We start from the raw sequence: 14,527 nt of genomic DNA on the forward strand, positions 1-14,527 counted from the left end.
AAAAAAATGAGGATAGCAGCCAAGGACAGAGAAAATAATAAAACAGAGGAGCCCCAGGGGCGTCGACAGGCCAGGGCGCTGATGGGCCAGAGATGGTAGGCGCGTTACCCTGTTGTCCGCTAATTCTCGGAGCAGCCGCTCAGCCTGCGCCTTCTCCAGTAGCAGGCTCTGCTCCAGCTCCCCAACGCGTGCGTGCTCCAGTTGCGTCTGGGTCTGGTCCACCCGGGGTGGGTGGGGAGATTGGGACAGGGCAGAGGGCACAGGGAAAGGAAGCCGGAGGAAGAGAGAAAGAGAGAGAGAGAGAGGCAGCGTCATCTACCATGAACAAGACAGGAGAACAGGTCGAGAGGAGGTAGCTCGGGCAAAGAGAGGAAGTCTGGGTAGGTGTGATGAGGTGGGCCTGTCACCTGCCCCTCAGTGTCCTGGCTGGCTTTCTTTAAGGGCAGAGGACAGGCTGCAGCAACCCTGTCCAAACTGGCCCCTGGTTGAGCTGGCAATGGGTACCCTGGGTCACTTTTGTCACCCTCAGGTGGCCCTTCCCCTTGCGCCTGGGGAGGAGCCCATCCTGCTCCTCCATCACATGGGGAGGCTGAGGGTGGTTTTTCATTTCAGGCACAGGATCCTGCACACAGGAGGCCCCCAGGGTGGGTGAATGAGTAATGACCCCAGGATTCCTGGCCCTAGGCCTGTGCTGAAGGTGGATGAACCAACTGAATGGAAGGTTTTCAAAAATATATACCCACAGCATGATGATTCTCCTGGCCTGGCCTCCCTGGTGGAGGCCGAGCCGTGCCACCCATAGCCCAGCTCTAGCCCAGCCCTGTCAGTACCCACCCCCGGGGTCCTGCAGAGGATGCCTGGCCTTCAGAAAACACAAGGGCACTTTTGTCCCAGCTTCACAATCCCCACTTCACACTCTAACAAAGCCCACCATTCTCTGGGAGTCCAGACCGGCATCTGGGTTTCCCTAACAGATCTGCGAGCACCCAGAGCAGTCTGGAGACCAAGTTCATGGTAGGGAGAAATAAGAGGATCCTCCTCATCCTCCTGTTTGTCCCATCATCATCCAGGAGAAACAAGGTGAAATGAATCTGTGTGGCAGCTCTGAAAAGAGGGCTTAGCAACATAGCATACATGTGTAAAAACAAGAACACACCCCCAGTACTGGCAAGGTGATGGTGATGACAGGGTAAGCTGATACCACCTGTCCCAGAAATACTCTTGTAATTCATCAAGAGTTACAGAGATGTTCATGTCCTTTGGCCTATGACCTTATTTCTGTGAATTTTCCTAAAGGAACAATTAAAAAGTTCCCTCTCCCTGCAGTCCCCAAAAGCAGCCACATTCAGGTCTCTCCCAGAAAATTACAGGCTCCAACCCAGGCCTCGTAGGGGCCATGTCCCCACCCTCCTCTCCCACTGCGGGGCACAGCAGCTCTGCCAAGGACCCGCGCTAGATGGAACATGATTCTTTATCCTGTACTGGTGGCCTCATGGGGTAAGAAGAAGCCCCTAGCTTCACAATTTCAAGGCAACATCATGTGGTGCCCCCCGAAAAGACTTTCTCATCACTTTCAGAACTTCCAGCCTCCTGGTCTGTAGGCCGGGGTCTCCGTGGGGATGTACGGGGGCCCAGAGGAATTGCTTCCAGTGCTCACTTAAGATAAAGTCAACACAGGAGGTTAGGGTGGGAAGGTACAGCCTCAGAAGCTAGATTTTAGGTGAGGTGGACAACCTGGCCTTCCATTCTGTACCAGGGACACTGCCCAGGGTGTGAGGAATGGGGGCCGCCACACTCCTGTATCAGTCACTCGTGTCTTCTGGAGTTAATATTCATATGACACCGTCAAGGCAGTCTTCCCCTCTCACAGGAGAGAGAAGCCACTCCAGAGAAAGCCTCAGGCTCAGAATCATGGGGCAACTTTGAGCAGCATGAGGCCCAGACCTCTGGATCCCGGAACTGGCGCCTTTCCCCGAATCAGCCTGACACTCCACAGAGGAGGCCCAGGTTTTCGGCAGCCACCCAGGGCAGTGAAGCCAGCTCTTGAAGTGGGGGACTCCTCGTTTCTCTGCCCCAACTCAAATCCCAGAAGCTTGGCCCAGCGCCGCCTGAGTCCTTGACCAGCAGCGTTTCCCTACCCACCTCACGTGCACTGTGTCTACTCCCTGCTCCAAAGCACACAGCCTTGCCTTGGGGCGTTATTATTATATTTAACTATTAATTATTATTAACTAGTTGGGAGAGGAGTTTCCTCAACTATAGGAGGGGCTCTTGAAGGTCATGGGCACATGTCACTCCTCTTGATGAGGAAAAAAGGTTTAAGATGAATTTTAGTTGTGTGGCCTGAGGGGGGGCATAGGAACAAATGGAGAGATCTGTTTGGGACATGTTACATGTGGGATGCTGTACTGAGTGAATAGCATCCCCCAAATTCCAGGTTCCACTTGGAACCTCAGAGTGTGACTTTATTTAGAATAGGGTCTTTGGACATGTAGCTAATTAAAATGAGGTCATTCTAGATTTAGGTAAGCCTGAAATCCAATGACTGGTGTCCTTATAAGACCTCGTGAAGAAACACAGGAACACAGGGAAAAAAGCCATGTGATGATGGGGGCAGTGATGAGGTCATTCTAGATTTAGGTAGGCCTGAAATCCAATGGCTGGTGTCCTTATAAGGCTTCGTGAAGAAACACAGGAACACACAGGGAAAAAAGCCATGTGATGATGGGGGCAGTGATGCAACTATAAGCCGAGGGCACCAAGCGTGGCCAGCAATCCCACCGAGCTGGGAGAAAGGCATGGAGCATTCTCCCCCAGGGCCTCCAAAGGGAACAACACCTTGATTTCAGACTTCTGGCCTCCAAAATTGTGAAAGAATACATTTGTGTTGTTTTAAGCCACTAAATTGTGGTAATTTTTTTTAACTGCAATCCTAGGAAACCACTACAGGTACCTGTCACTTACTTGCCCTGGAGATGTCCAGTAGGCATGTGAGTACGGAGCTTGGGGTAAGACAAAGGGAATCGTGGACTTATAAAGGGCAGTTAATGCCGAGGCATGTGAGTACGAACATGTCCAGTAGGCATGTGAGTAGGCATGTGAGTAGGCATGTGAGTAAGACCAAGGGAATCGTGGACTTATAAAGGGCAGTTAATGCCACAAACTAAAAGCTCTCAGACTGGGTGTAGACTGAGATGAAATGGGCCTGGACTGGGCCCTCAGGCAGGCCAACATCAGAGGTCAGGAAGGAGGCTGAGTGGCTAGAATGGGCACCTCATGTGGTTGGGGAGTGAGGCCAGAAGGAGTACAAGCAGAGAGATGGGGTAACATAATTGGAGGGGGACCAGGAGCTCAACGAGGTGTTCTAGGTTTTATTTTCGTCTTTAAGGTGGGTGAGGATGAGTGAAACTTTGGGTCAATTTGCCTTCTGGTTGCCATGAATATGGTCACAATAGAAACAGAAGCAATAGCACTCTACTGCTCTTGAACTAGATTAGCTGTCAGTCACTGTCTGCCCCACCTCCTGCTTCTTCCAACCAGGACCAATTGGATCTTGGGTGGACAGCTGATCCAAAGCCAGCCAGCCTATTGGCTAGCCTGGGACCAACCAGATTCTCTCAAGAGGACACCTAGTAGATGGTGGGTGCTGGAGCCTGGGTGGGGCCTGGAGGGTGGGTGGGTAGCAAGGGAGAGGGAGCAGATGTGCCAAGGGACGTGAAGACATAGTAAGAGGGACAGACAGACATACAGCCTGACCACAAGTCATGAGAAGAGGCCCCTGAGCCAGAGAGAATGGGCTTGGTTCCTGATGCTATTTCTTGTTCCAGTACCCTGAACTACCTGTGAGATTTCCCTGTAGCTGTTCTCTCTGTTGACTGGAGTTAGTAGGTGAGGTCTCTGTTCCTTGTACCTACAGACGATTTTTCCCGAAGCCCACTCCAGCCCCTGCAGGAAGCAGCCACCCAGAGGGAAAGCCAGCTAAACATAACCACATGACCTACCCCCTGGGCTAAGAAGGAAACATCCATGAGAACACCCTGACGCTGGGCTGGGGCTCCTACATCAGGCTGGGCATCCATCCTTTAAATTCGGGCAGCAAAACCTGCTCTAACAGGGGCAGCTGGCAGTGACCCTACGCAGATCACACGTCCCTCCCCTCGCTGGGGTCACCTAGGGACAGGACAACCATATGCATACTTTTGCTGCACACTGGAAGTTATAGGGGTCTTAATATGGCTCTTTTACAAAATCAGAAACTGCAATTTCCCATTTGACCCCAGAATGATCTAATGCAATGATTCCCAAAGTGATCCCTAGACCAGCATCATCTAGGAACTAGTTAGAAATGCAAATTCTCAGATTCCACCCAGACTTACTGAACGGCCACTCTGAGGTTGGGGCCTACCTTTTGTATCTGAACAAGTCATCTAGGTGATGAATTCTCAAGTTCGAGAATTACTGACCTAGTGCAACCTCCTCATTTTACAGAAGAGCAAACTGAGGCATAGGAAGGAAGGAAAGAGGCTACCCAAGGCCAGTTAGGGCCAGCTCAGCATGTGGAGAGGGAATTAACTCACTGTCCCCTGCCCCATCTGACAGCTCCAGGAATCCTTGTCCCTTGTCAGCTCCCAGGGAGCGGAGAGGGCCACAACTGTTCCTGCCCACCCAAATGTGGTCTCATGAGCCCTGCGGTCTCTGCATGGTTTGGTGAGGAGGGCTGCATTAATAAAGCAGGTGGGGTGCTTTATTAATTAATGTGAGCACCCATCCCTCAGCTGAGAAAGGGTGGGTTGGACTGAAGAGTGAAAGGTCCAATTGTGCCCAGACCCCTTGTCTAGGTGTTATAACCAAAGACGTGCTATATAGCCATCCTTACAGGCTGAGCTCAGGAGTCAGGAGTCCTGGTCCCTGGTCCCAATGGCTGCTGACTTGCTCCATGACTGGGTGAGTCTCTGTCTTTCTGAGTCTGTTTTCTGATCTATAAATTCTGTGACTCAACGACAAGCTAATTTTAGCCAAAATTTTAGTTCGAATCCAAGATGAACTAAGGGCTCAAGGGATACCTTTAATGCTATTGCCCAACAAGTAGGGACAGGGGTGTCCAGCCAACACTTCCTCAGGCCCAACCCTGTGGATACCCTTGGTCTATACCACCCAGTGGCTGATACAGGAAGCACGGCCCTTCAGGGTCCTGGACCTGAGCCATTCCTACCTCTGATACCTGAGTCTCATGACAAAACCCCTCCCCACTCTCCCAGGGCACGACCTTTGACTTTTCCTTATTTTTCCCTTGAAATCCCCACAGCCTCCTCCCAGGGGGCCTAGAGTTGCTGCCTGGACCTCGTGGCCATCTGCCCTGCAAGGGCTGGGCCTGGGGTGTCAAGTGAGCCGGGGGCAGGACCTTTGACCGTTACCTCCAGGTCTCCCTTGGTGATGGACTCCTCCTCCACTCGAAACTGCAGGTCCTCCACCTTCCTGTGAGGGGGGAGAGGGGTCTGAGCAGGCTTTGCCCAGAGTGTTGGGTTTCCCCAAGTCAGTCATGACAGAGAGGTGAGGCCACAGATGGCCCAGAGTCCACACGCAGACCACGCAAAAAGCACTGTCCCCGTGAAACAGGACCTGCCCAGGGCCCCACGGCAGATGATGCAGAGCCTCCTGCAAACCTCCAGCCTTCTTCACGTCCCAACCTGTACTCCACGCAGAGGCCACCGACTTCTCTAACATGGGAGTGTTTAATGCAACATCCTTCCTCTCCAGGCTGGTTGTGGGAACAAATGATGGAATGATTGTAAACGGAAGCAGAGTGATGCTAGTAACCACTGCGTGTTCATCATTGAAGGGAACAGACGCTGTCACGTGGAACAGTCTGTGTGTGCGGGGCGGGGAGGAAGGTAAGCTTCTTCCCCTGCTAACCCTGCTCTCAAACACAGGCCTCAAAACCAGGGGCCAGAATCGCAATCTCCACTGCTCCCTGATATGGAGGGGGCCACCCTCAGGGAGACATATTCACCCTCTCGCGTGCCAAGATAGCAGAGGGGAAACACAGGCACGTTACAGCTCCGGACAGCTACCAGAATACAGATTTAAGGGGCGGCTTAAGGGGTGAGGACACTGAAGCCCAGAAAGGGCAAGTGACCTGCCCAAGGTCATCCAGCAAGTACAGGGCAATGCTGGGACTTGTACCCAGGCCCTTCCTGAACACAACTCCCACAATGTCTTAAAGATCTGTTTTTGTTTGTTGGCATCAAGCACATTGCCATGGGAACCAGATGTGTGGGCCCTGACGAGGGAGTGTCTCAGGCAGATATAAATAAGCCCTACTGTCCCTAGTCAGACTGCAAGAACAGCCTGTGCAGCACATGCCTCACTGCAAGTCCCCAAACAGACCCCAGGGTTGGGGGCTGAGGATGGGGGCTGCCTACTGCGCAAAGAAGAAGGAGCCGCAGAAATCTGTGTCCGCCAGGAGACAAAAAGAGGCTCCTGGACCAAGGAAAACCCTGTTCTTTGTCAGCAATGTGTCCCATCAGGTCAAGGACCAAGCTAGGCCAGAGTCCTCACACAGAGGGAACCACAATCCCGACTGGCTACTGTGACAGGGCTGAAAGAACCAGCATCACCACTAATAGCTTATCAGCAATGTGTCCCATCAGGTCAAGGACCAAGCTGGCCAGAGTCCTCACAAAGAGGGAACCACAATCCCGACTGGCTACTATGACAGGGCTGAAAGAACCAGCATCACCACTAATAGACTGGTGGCCTCAGGCATGGCCCTTCCCTGCTCTGATCCTCAGTTTTCTCATCTGTGACATGGGGTATTACCTGCCCCCCAGGCTAATGGTAAGACTGAGAGATGAAGGTAAAGCACTCAGCACGGGGGCTGACACCCCGGCGTTTCAAGTGTCCTTTTGCTGCTGCTTCTCTGAGCCTCAGTTTCCTGACGTGAAATGAGAATATGAGCTCCATACATGGGGCCTGGCCCAGAGGGTTGCTCTGCGGACCTGAGCTGGTAAGGGGTAGGGACATTGGGTCTTCTTCAAGGTGCATGCCTCCCAAGGACAGCGGGTATGAGAGCCTTCCCCATAATACGCTGCATGAGCGGAGCATGGCAGGAACAGTGAGCCCCATACGGTTGGAAAGGAAAGAAGTAAACAAGTGTGGTGTCCTCCATGTGGTTAGCACCATGCTAGTGCTTTACTGGAATTATCTTCTAAGTCTTTCCAACACCCTGTAGAGATGCGGATCCCCACACCACTTTACAAACGAGAAGACTGAGGCTTGCAGAGCTCATGTCACTAGTTCAGGTGACACAGCCTGTAAGTGGTGGAGGCAGGGTTTGCACCTGGGCCTGCTGGTCCTGAGTCAGTACTCTTCACTGTCATCTTTAAGGAGGCTCAGAGAAAGTGTCCTCCTAGGACCAGGGCAGGGGCGGCACGTACCTCCTCTCCTCCTCTAGCTGGTTGGACAGGTCCACCTTCTCCTTCCGTACGCTCTCCACCAGGAGCCGGGCCCGCTGCAGCTTCTCCTCTGCTTCTGCAACATACTGGGCCCCGAGCAAGGGCCAAGACAGGGTCAGCCTCCTCCTGGGGACCAAGGGCCAGGTGGCAGAGGGGTAGGAAAGAACGGGGAGGAGTTGGGCCTGGAACCCTTGCCACCTCTATTCTCCTGCCAGCCCTAGCCGGGTGTGGACAGTGGGCCTGATGTGAGGGAGGGTAGGCCTAGCTGAGTGCCTCAGGTCCACCTGTTTCCATACCTAGCACCCCAATATCTGCCACCTCCTTCAACTTCCAAGGGCCTAAAACCCTTGTCTTGTGAAAGCCCCTGTCACAGCACACATGGGACCTAGAACACACACTTGAGCTTGGCCTTATTAATTCTAGCACAGAGGGAGAGGTGAGTTGGCCCCAAATGGGATAAGGGCCCAGGAAGTGCTCTCATGCAGGTGACAAATATCAGGGAAGAGTAGACATGTGACGGTAGCTGAGTCAAGGCTACAGACAATGGCTTACTTCTCTAAACCCAACCCATGAATCTGCTTGAAAGCACAATCTGAAATATGGACAGTTATATACAAAAAAATACATACAGTATTATTTAGATAAAGTCAGAAATCGGAAACAACTTAAACAACAGCAGGGGACTGGCCACATCAGCAAGTCATAGCCTGTGACAGGTAGCAACACAGCCATTGAAACAGGGAAGAATTTTCCTCGACCTAGGAAATGCTCATACTAAGAAAGTAGGAAAAAGCAAGATATAGAGTTTATTGCTGGGTTCTGAAAGTATGTGTACTTATCCACTGGAAAGAAATTCACCAGGAGGAGGAGAAGGGGTGTTGGTAATGCACATCTTAGTCTTCTCTGTATAACCAAGCTCTCCATTCTGAGCACGAGTGACCTACAAGCCTGGCCCGAGGAGGCTATTTGTGCCGTCTGGGTGTCTACTGCCCCACTTACCCACCTACCTGCTCATGCTGCGCTTTGAGCAGGGCGATCTCCTTCTCGACCTCGCAGATGTGGCTCGTGGCCTTGGCCACCTCGGCCCGCTCCAGGTCCCGTTCAGCTAGCAACTGCTCGATGTGCTGCTGCTTCTCCTTCAGCGCCTCTTGCAAGGCAGTTGTGCCGGAGATCTTGCGGGCGTAGCGTGAAGAGGTCTCTGTGAGCTGCAGGAAGGTGTGGGTACAGGCGGAACTCAAGAATCTGGAGCACCTCCAGATCACTCACAGCTACCCAGCAGGTGGGGGGCCCAAGTGCCTCCACTCCCAAGGTCCTGCTCCTCCCGCTGCCAGTGCCCTCCTGTTGCTTGGCTGCTGCCTACTTACGTAGGGAGAAGCGTATTATTTCAGGTTCAGGGAACTACCCCTTCCCAGGAGAGTCACAGCTCCTGGGCTCTGCCTCATGGTGGGTTTCCTCACCTGGGCCACCTTTTCCTGGGCCAGGAGGAACCTCCCATCCTAGACCAAGCTTGGATACAAGGCTCTCTGCCCGGAAGGGCAGCCTCACCTTCTCTCGTCACCCTCAGTGGCTGTGGCAGCCTTTTTGAACCCCCTGCCCTGCCCTGTATGACCTGCCCTGCATCTGTATGACCCTCCTTAACTCCCAGGGAAAGGCTTAATCTTAGGCTACTGACAAATCAGTAATATAAAAATAATAATAATAAATGAATCAATTTGCTTATTAAAAGATACACACTTTCATCATTGTTCAACAACTGCAAACTGAAGGATTCCTGGAGCCAGAGCAGGTCAGGGGCAGATTGGAACGCCTAGATCCTTCTGACCCTACCCCCCATACACACACGAGAGTACCCTACCCCAGCCCCATCCTCACCAAGCCACTGCGGCTGGGCCGGCCCCCCACAGAGGAAGCCACAGAGCTGACAGAGCTAATGGAGGAACTGCTGGGACTGTGGGTCAGCGCTGAGACACCCATGGCCATACGTTTGGTCTTCTTGGCCTTGGCAGGGCTGGTGGATGGGAAGCCGATGCGGATCACCTTATGGATGGGTGCGAACAGACCAAACTTGGGTGGGCACTGGAAGTACCTGAGGAGGCAGGAGAGACCCACATGCTGTCATGGCTGAATAGCCTGGAGCCTCCCCTGCCTTATGCACCTCTTCAAAGCCCAGCAGAAAGGCTCATCCTTGGGGCCCTATCACCCACAACACAAGACCAACAGATGGGACTCCTAGAAAGGGGATAAAGGTCAGTAGGGCCTGAGTTTCTCTGTAGCTACGAACAGCCATTGGGCATATTTCTGGGGACTGGTGGAATAACGATTATCGAGCACTCGCTCTGTGCCAGTCCCTTTTCATGAATGCTCATTTCAATTCCCCAACCACTCTATTGTTATCTACATTTCACAGGTGAGGAGACCGGCTCGGAGAGATTAAGTAGCTTGCCCACAGTCATACAGCTGGTCAAGTGGCAAAGCTGTGACTGGACCTCCCCGCCCCCACAGTCTGCTGGGCTCCAAAGGCGACTATGCTTTGCTCCCGCATATCATTCAGAGGCCTCCAACTGTATATGCAGCCCCATTTCATGGCTGCTCTTGGACCACCCAAGACTCAAGGAACCCCATCAGCTCTCCGCCCAGGGAGCTCCCTGCATGGAGAAGCAAAAGCTGAGGGAGATACCTTGGGGGTGCAGTGGGGGCTGCCGCCCAACCTGCCCCTGAATTCTAAAAGCTAGAGTGAGCTGAAAGAAACATCCATCTTGAAAACAGGAAGGCAGTGTCGTCATGGAAACTCTAGGTGGTTTTCTTCTCTCAAAACCTGTCTGGTCATGGAGTCCTTATGGGACCAGGTGAGCTAGTCGTGTCCAGTTTCTGATTCACTTTGACTGCCATCCCATCCCAGCTCTTTGCGAATTCAGGTCTTTGCTTGGGCTATCCCCCCAACCTAGCATACTTTCCTCCTCATAGCTGTCACAGCCTCATCTGGGCTGCAGAACCGAGCCCAGGGACAGACAGCACAGGAACTTAGGCCACGTGGCCTTAGTCTCACATCCCTAACACTGTTCACCCATCGCATCATGCCCCCTGCCCCCAACAAGCCCAGACAAAGCCTTAGACTCTTGATGCAGCATTCCCGGCAGTCACTTCTCTTTAATCAGAGACGGTATGGGACCTAGAACCAGTTGTGACCTCACCTTGTCTGTGGAGCACCAGTCACTGTCTTATTATTTCTTTTATCAGTAGAGGAACCCCTGGAAGGCAGTGACCACTGCCTCTCCTAGTATTTGTCCCTGACTCTGTGTGACCTTGAACAATGACCTCTCTGGCCTCTGTTCTCTCATCTATAAAACGGGGCTGATATTCTCACCACCTGCCTCTGTGGACTGTTGTGACAGAAGGGAAGAGGCAGCATCTACACTGTGGTGTCTGGCACAACCACCCAGACATTCAACACTGGCTTCTTCAAATGCCCCATCCCTGTCCCACACTCCCAGGGGAAGGCCACTGTACCTGGTGCCTGCCACCGCCCCATCATTCTTCCCAAGGGGCTCATCCAGCTCCACGCCACACCACTCGCCCTTGGCAAAGTCCGTCTCCCCCACGTACCGCACCACACCAGTCTTTGTCCCGCCAACCTGTTGGCACAAAGAGAGACTCAGGTCCAGAAGATGCAGTGGGCACAGGCAGAGATGGCACAGGCGCCCTGGTGCTCAGCCTCATCCCATCGTCCCTTCCAGCATGCAGGGGAGAGAGGAGCCAGGTTGAGGAAGGGGAGAGGCCTAAAGACAGCTGGGAGGAACAGTCTAGTCAGTGCTTCCTGGGGCTGTCCCACGCAAGGGCTTCGGAAACAGACAGACCTACATTCAAACTCTGCCACTTACAAGCTGTGTGAACCTGGACAAGTTATCTAACCTTTCTGGGCTTCAGCATCTTCATCTGTAAAATGGGTTTTTGTGAGGATTAAGTACTGTATGTGCACTGTCTGGCACATACTAGAGTCTCGGTACATTTCATCCTTAAAAAAATGGTTTAAAGGGTGGTAGCCAGGGGTTGGGGGAGGGGGAAATGGGGAGTTGTTTAATGGAAATAGTTTCAGTTTTGCAAGATGAAAAAGATCTGTAGATCTGTTGCACGACAATGTGAATACATTTAACACTATAGAACTCCACATTTAAAATGATTAAGACGGTAAATGTTATGTGTATTTTATCACAGTTTAAAAAAATTTAGTGAGGCGGTAAGTACGAATATTACTGTAAAATCAGGTAAAATTTTTTAATTGAAATTTTTATACATAAAGATTCAAATCTTCCTAAAGACTTAGAAAGCCCTAGAAGTTTCTCCACCTCTCCCCAGAAGCAAACACTTTAACTTTTTTTTTAATTCAATATTTAATTGTTCACGTGGGTTAATATGAGTTAACATGTTAGATTATTGCAATGGCAGTTCAAAAATACTTTAACTCTTTAAGGTGAATTTTTGGTATTTATTTACCATATTTCTAACTAACATGCTTATATTGCTACGTCTGGCATTTTCGATTTTGAACGCTCTCCACTGACCTCCCGTCAAGGAAGGGGAGGCGCTAGTGCCCCATTGCGACTGCTTCACAGTCCCAGTCTTCTGCTCTTCTCCACACAGCGACGTCTTAAATTTCATCAGATCTGGGTTCACGGTGCTCGTGCCCCATTACGACTGCTTCACAGTCCCAGTCTCCTGCTCTTCTCCACACAGCGACGTCTTAAATTTAATCAGATCTGGGTTCACGGTACTATGACTAATAAACACCGCTCGTGGATGAGAACGGGAGAGTGGTTACTCTTCCTTTCTCACACAACTTTTAAACTACGGATAACGGTCTTTTATGATTGTTTGCTTAGTTTTCATGAATTTAACAGTACTTCGACCCCAAACCCCCAATAGTCTAAGTCTGCCAAGATGTTCAGTAGCATTGGAAATTCCATCCAGTTCTTTCTACTAATACACACCGCTCGTGGATGAGAACGGGAGACTGGTTACTCTTCCTTTCTCACACAACTTTTAAACTACGGATAACTGTCTTTTATGATTGTTTGCTTAGTTTTCATGAATTTAACAGTACTTCGACCCCAAACCCCCAATAGTCTAAGTCTGCCAAGATGTTCAGTAGCATTGGAAATTCCATCCAGTTCTTTCTGAAGAAGACTTTCCGGTGGCTTTGTGACCAGCTACAGGGTGGACTGGCTGCCGGCTCTTCAGCTTTGAGGCTACCAGCCAGGGGCCTCTTGTCACCATTACACTGAGAAGTCCCTTTGCCTCTCTTCTGGGCTGGATCCTGTTTCCTGGATTCTATGTCTTCTTTTTTTTCCCGGTTTACTCACTTATTTTGGTAGAGCACATCCTCCCATAGCTTTCTTAGAAAACATGTATGAGAAAATAAGATACTTGAGCCTCCGCTTATCTGAAAATGTTTTTTATTCTATCCTCATTTTTTAAAAATTGAGGTAAAATTCACATAATATAAAATTCACCATTTTAAAGTGTACAGCTCAATGGCTTTTAGTATGTTCATGACTATCGCTGCTACTAATTCCAGAACATTTTCATCACTTCCAAAAGAAACTCCATACCCAATAGTGGTCACTGCCCGCCTCTCCCCAGCTTTTGTCATCCACTAATCTACTTTCTGTCTCCATCTCTATAGATTTGCTTGTTCTGGATGTTGCTTATAAATGGAGTCACACAATAAATGACCTCTGTGTCTGGCTTCTTTCATTTAGCACAGTGTTTTCCAGGTTCATCCATGTTTATCAGTATCAGTATTTCCTTCCTTTCATGGCTGAATATTTCATTGTATGGATTATACCACCTATTGTTTATCCATTCATTCACTGATGGACATGTGGGTTGTTTCCACTATTTGGTTATTATGAATAATGATGCTGTGAATGAACGTTCATGTCTAAGTTGTTGTGTGAACACCTGCTTTCAATTCTCTTGGTACCCTCGCTCATGAATGATAGTCTGGTTGGGTCTCTTCCTTCAGGATTTCGAAGGCTCCCTCTGTGTGTTTTAGGAGTCCAGTGTTGCTGTTGAGAAGTACAAAGCCATTCTGAGTCCTGATCCTTTATGTGAGCCAGTCTTTATGCAGGGTCCTTTGTCCGAGGGTTGTGCTGTGTCACAATGAGGTGCGTTGGTGTGGGCCTCTTTCCATCCCTTTTCCTGGGCTCCCAGGGGCCTCTTCAGTGAAGAAACCTTTGTCAGTCCGAGGGGATCTTCCTGGATTACTTATTTGGCTTCCTGCCTCCTTTTCCTCTGTTCTCTTTCTGGATCTATTGGACAGGTTATCTGAAAAGTTTTCTTCTTTTCTCTCATTCTGCATATATCTTTTGGCTCTACTTTCTGGAAGATTTCCTTAAATTTATCTTCTGATACTTCTGTGGAGTTTCTTACATCTGGAATCAGACTCTTCATTTCCCAGAGCTTTTTTGTTCACTGAATATTCATATTTATACATTCGATGGTGTTCTGTAAGGATTTAATGCCTAATTTACTTGTTTCTCAGAGCCGGCCGTTTTTCCCCGGAAAAAGCTTCTCACACTCTGTCCAGCGTGGAGAGCACAGGCTTGGCAGCCCCGCCTCCCAGGAGCCAAGTGAGGAAGAAGCCGGTGGGGAAAGGGGCTCAGCTTTCAGGATAGAAACGTTCATCTCTTCCTTCTCAGTCCAACCTGCCTGGGATTTTCCCATCCAGCCCCTCTTTGACTGTCTTAGGAAACCAAACATCCATTCCAGAGGCCTGCTGGAGGGGTGGTCAACAGGCAGAGTGAGACAGGGCCAGGGATGGGGAGCTGCAGGTTTTTAGACCGATTCTCCCATTTCTGGCCCTGACGTCAGCCCCATTTCCAGAGGCTGAGTCCTGCAGCTAACTCCTGAGCTTCTGAGGCTTCCCAAGGAGACATTGACTACTTCTCTGCTTCCCTCCTGCTGCCTGTGGACTTGGTGACACTGGATTTCCAGTGTTACTGCTGCTGTCTCCTCTCCTGTTCTCTTTGTCTTTGAGGGTTTGATAGCTTTTTAAAAACACTCCCTTCACTGCC

General features: G+C 50.6%; 1 protein-coding gene across 3 annotated transcripts in view; it reads right to left on the reverse strand.

The window, feature by feature from the left end:
- CLIP2 (CAP-Gly domain containing linker protein 2) overlaps positions 1–14,527 on the reverse strand; it is a 79,148-nt gene that overhangs the window by 19,242 nt on the left and 45,379 nt on the right. For 2 of the 3 annotated variants that reach the window (XR_003048380.1, XM_025051516.1), the window contains exons 4-9: positions 10,962–11,086; positions 9,327–9,540; positions 8,462–8,659; positions 7,437–7,540; positions 5,415–5,475; positions 109–213 (exon numbers count right to left, since the gene is read on the reverse strand). Coding sequence is in view for 2 of the 3 variants with exons in the window: in XM_025051516.1 (XP_024907284.1) it covers positions 109–213; positions 5,415–5,475; positions 7,437–7,540; positions 8,462–8,659; positions 9,327–9,540; positions 10,962–11,086 (807 nt within the window). In the remaining variant the exon portion in view is untranslated. The remainder of the gene's footprint in view (positions 1–108; positions 214–5,414; positions 5,476–7,436; positions 7,541–8,461; positions 8,660–9,326; positions 9,541–10,961; positions 11,087–14,527) is intronic. The other variant, XM_006918538.3, reaches the window with a different exon arrangement.

This window comes from Pteropus alecto, unplaced genomic scaffold, assembly GCF_000325575.1.
Source record: "Pteropus alecto unplaced genomic scaffold, ASM32557v1 scaffold68, whole genome shotgun sequence".
NCBI lineage: Eukaryota > Metazoa > Chordata > Mammalia > Chiroptera > Pteropodidae > Pteropus > Pteropus alecto.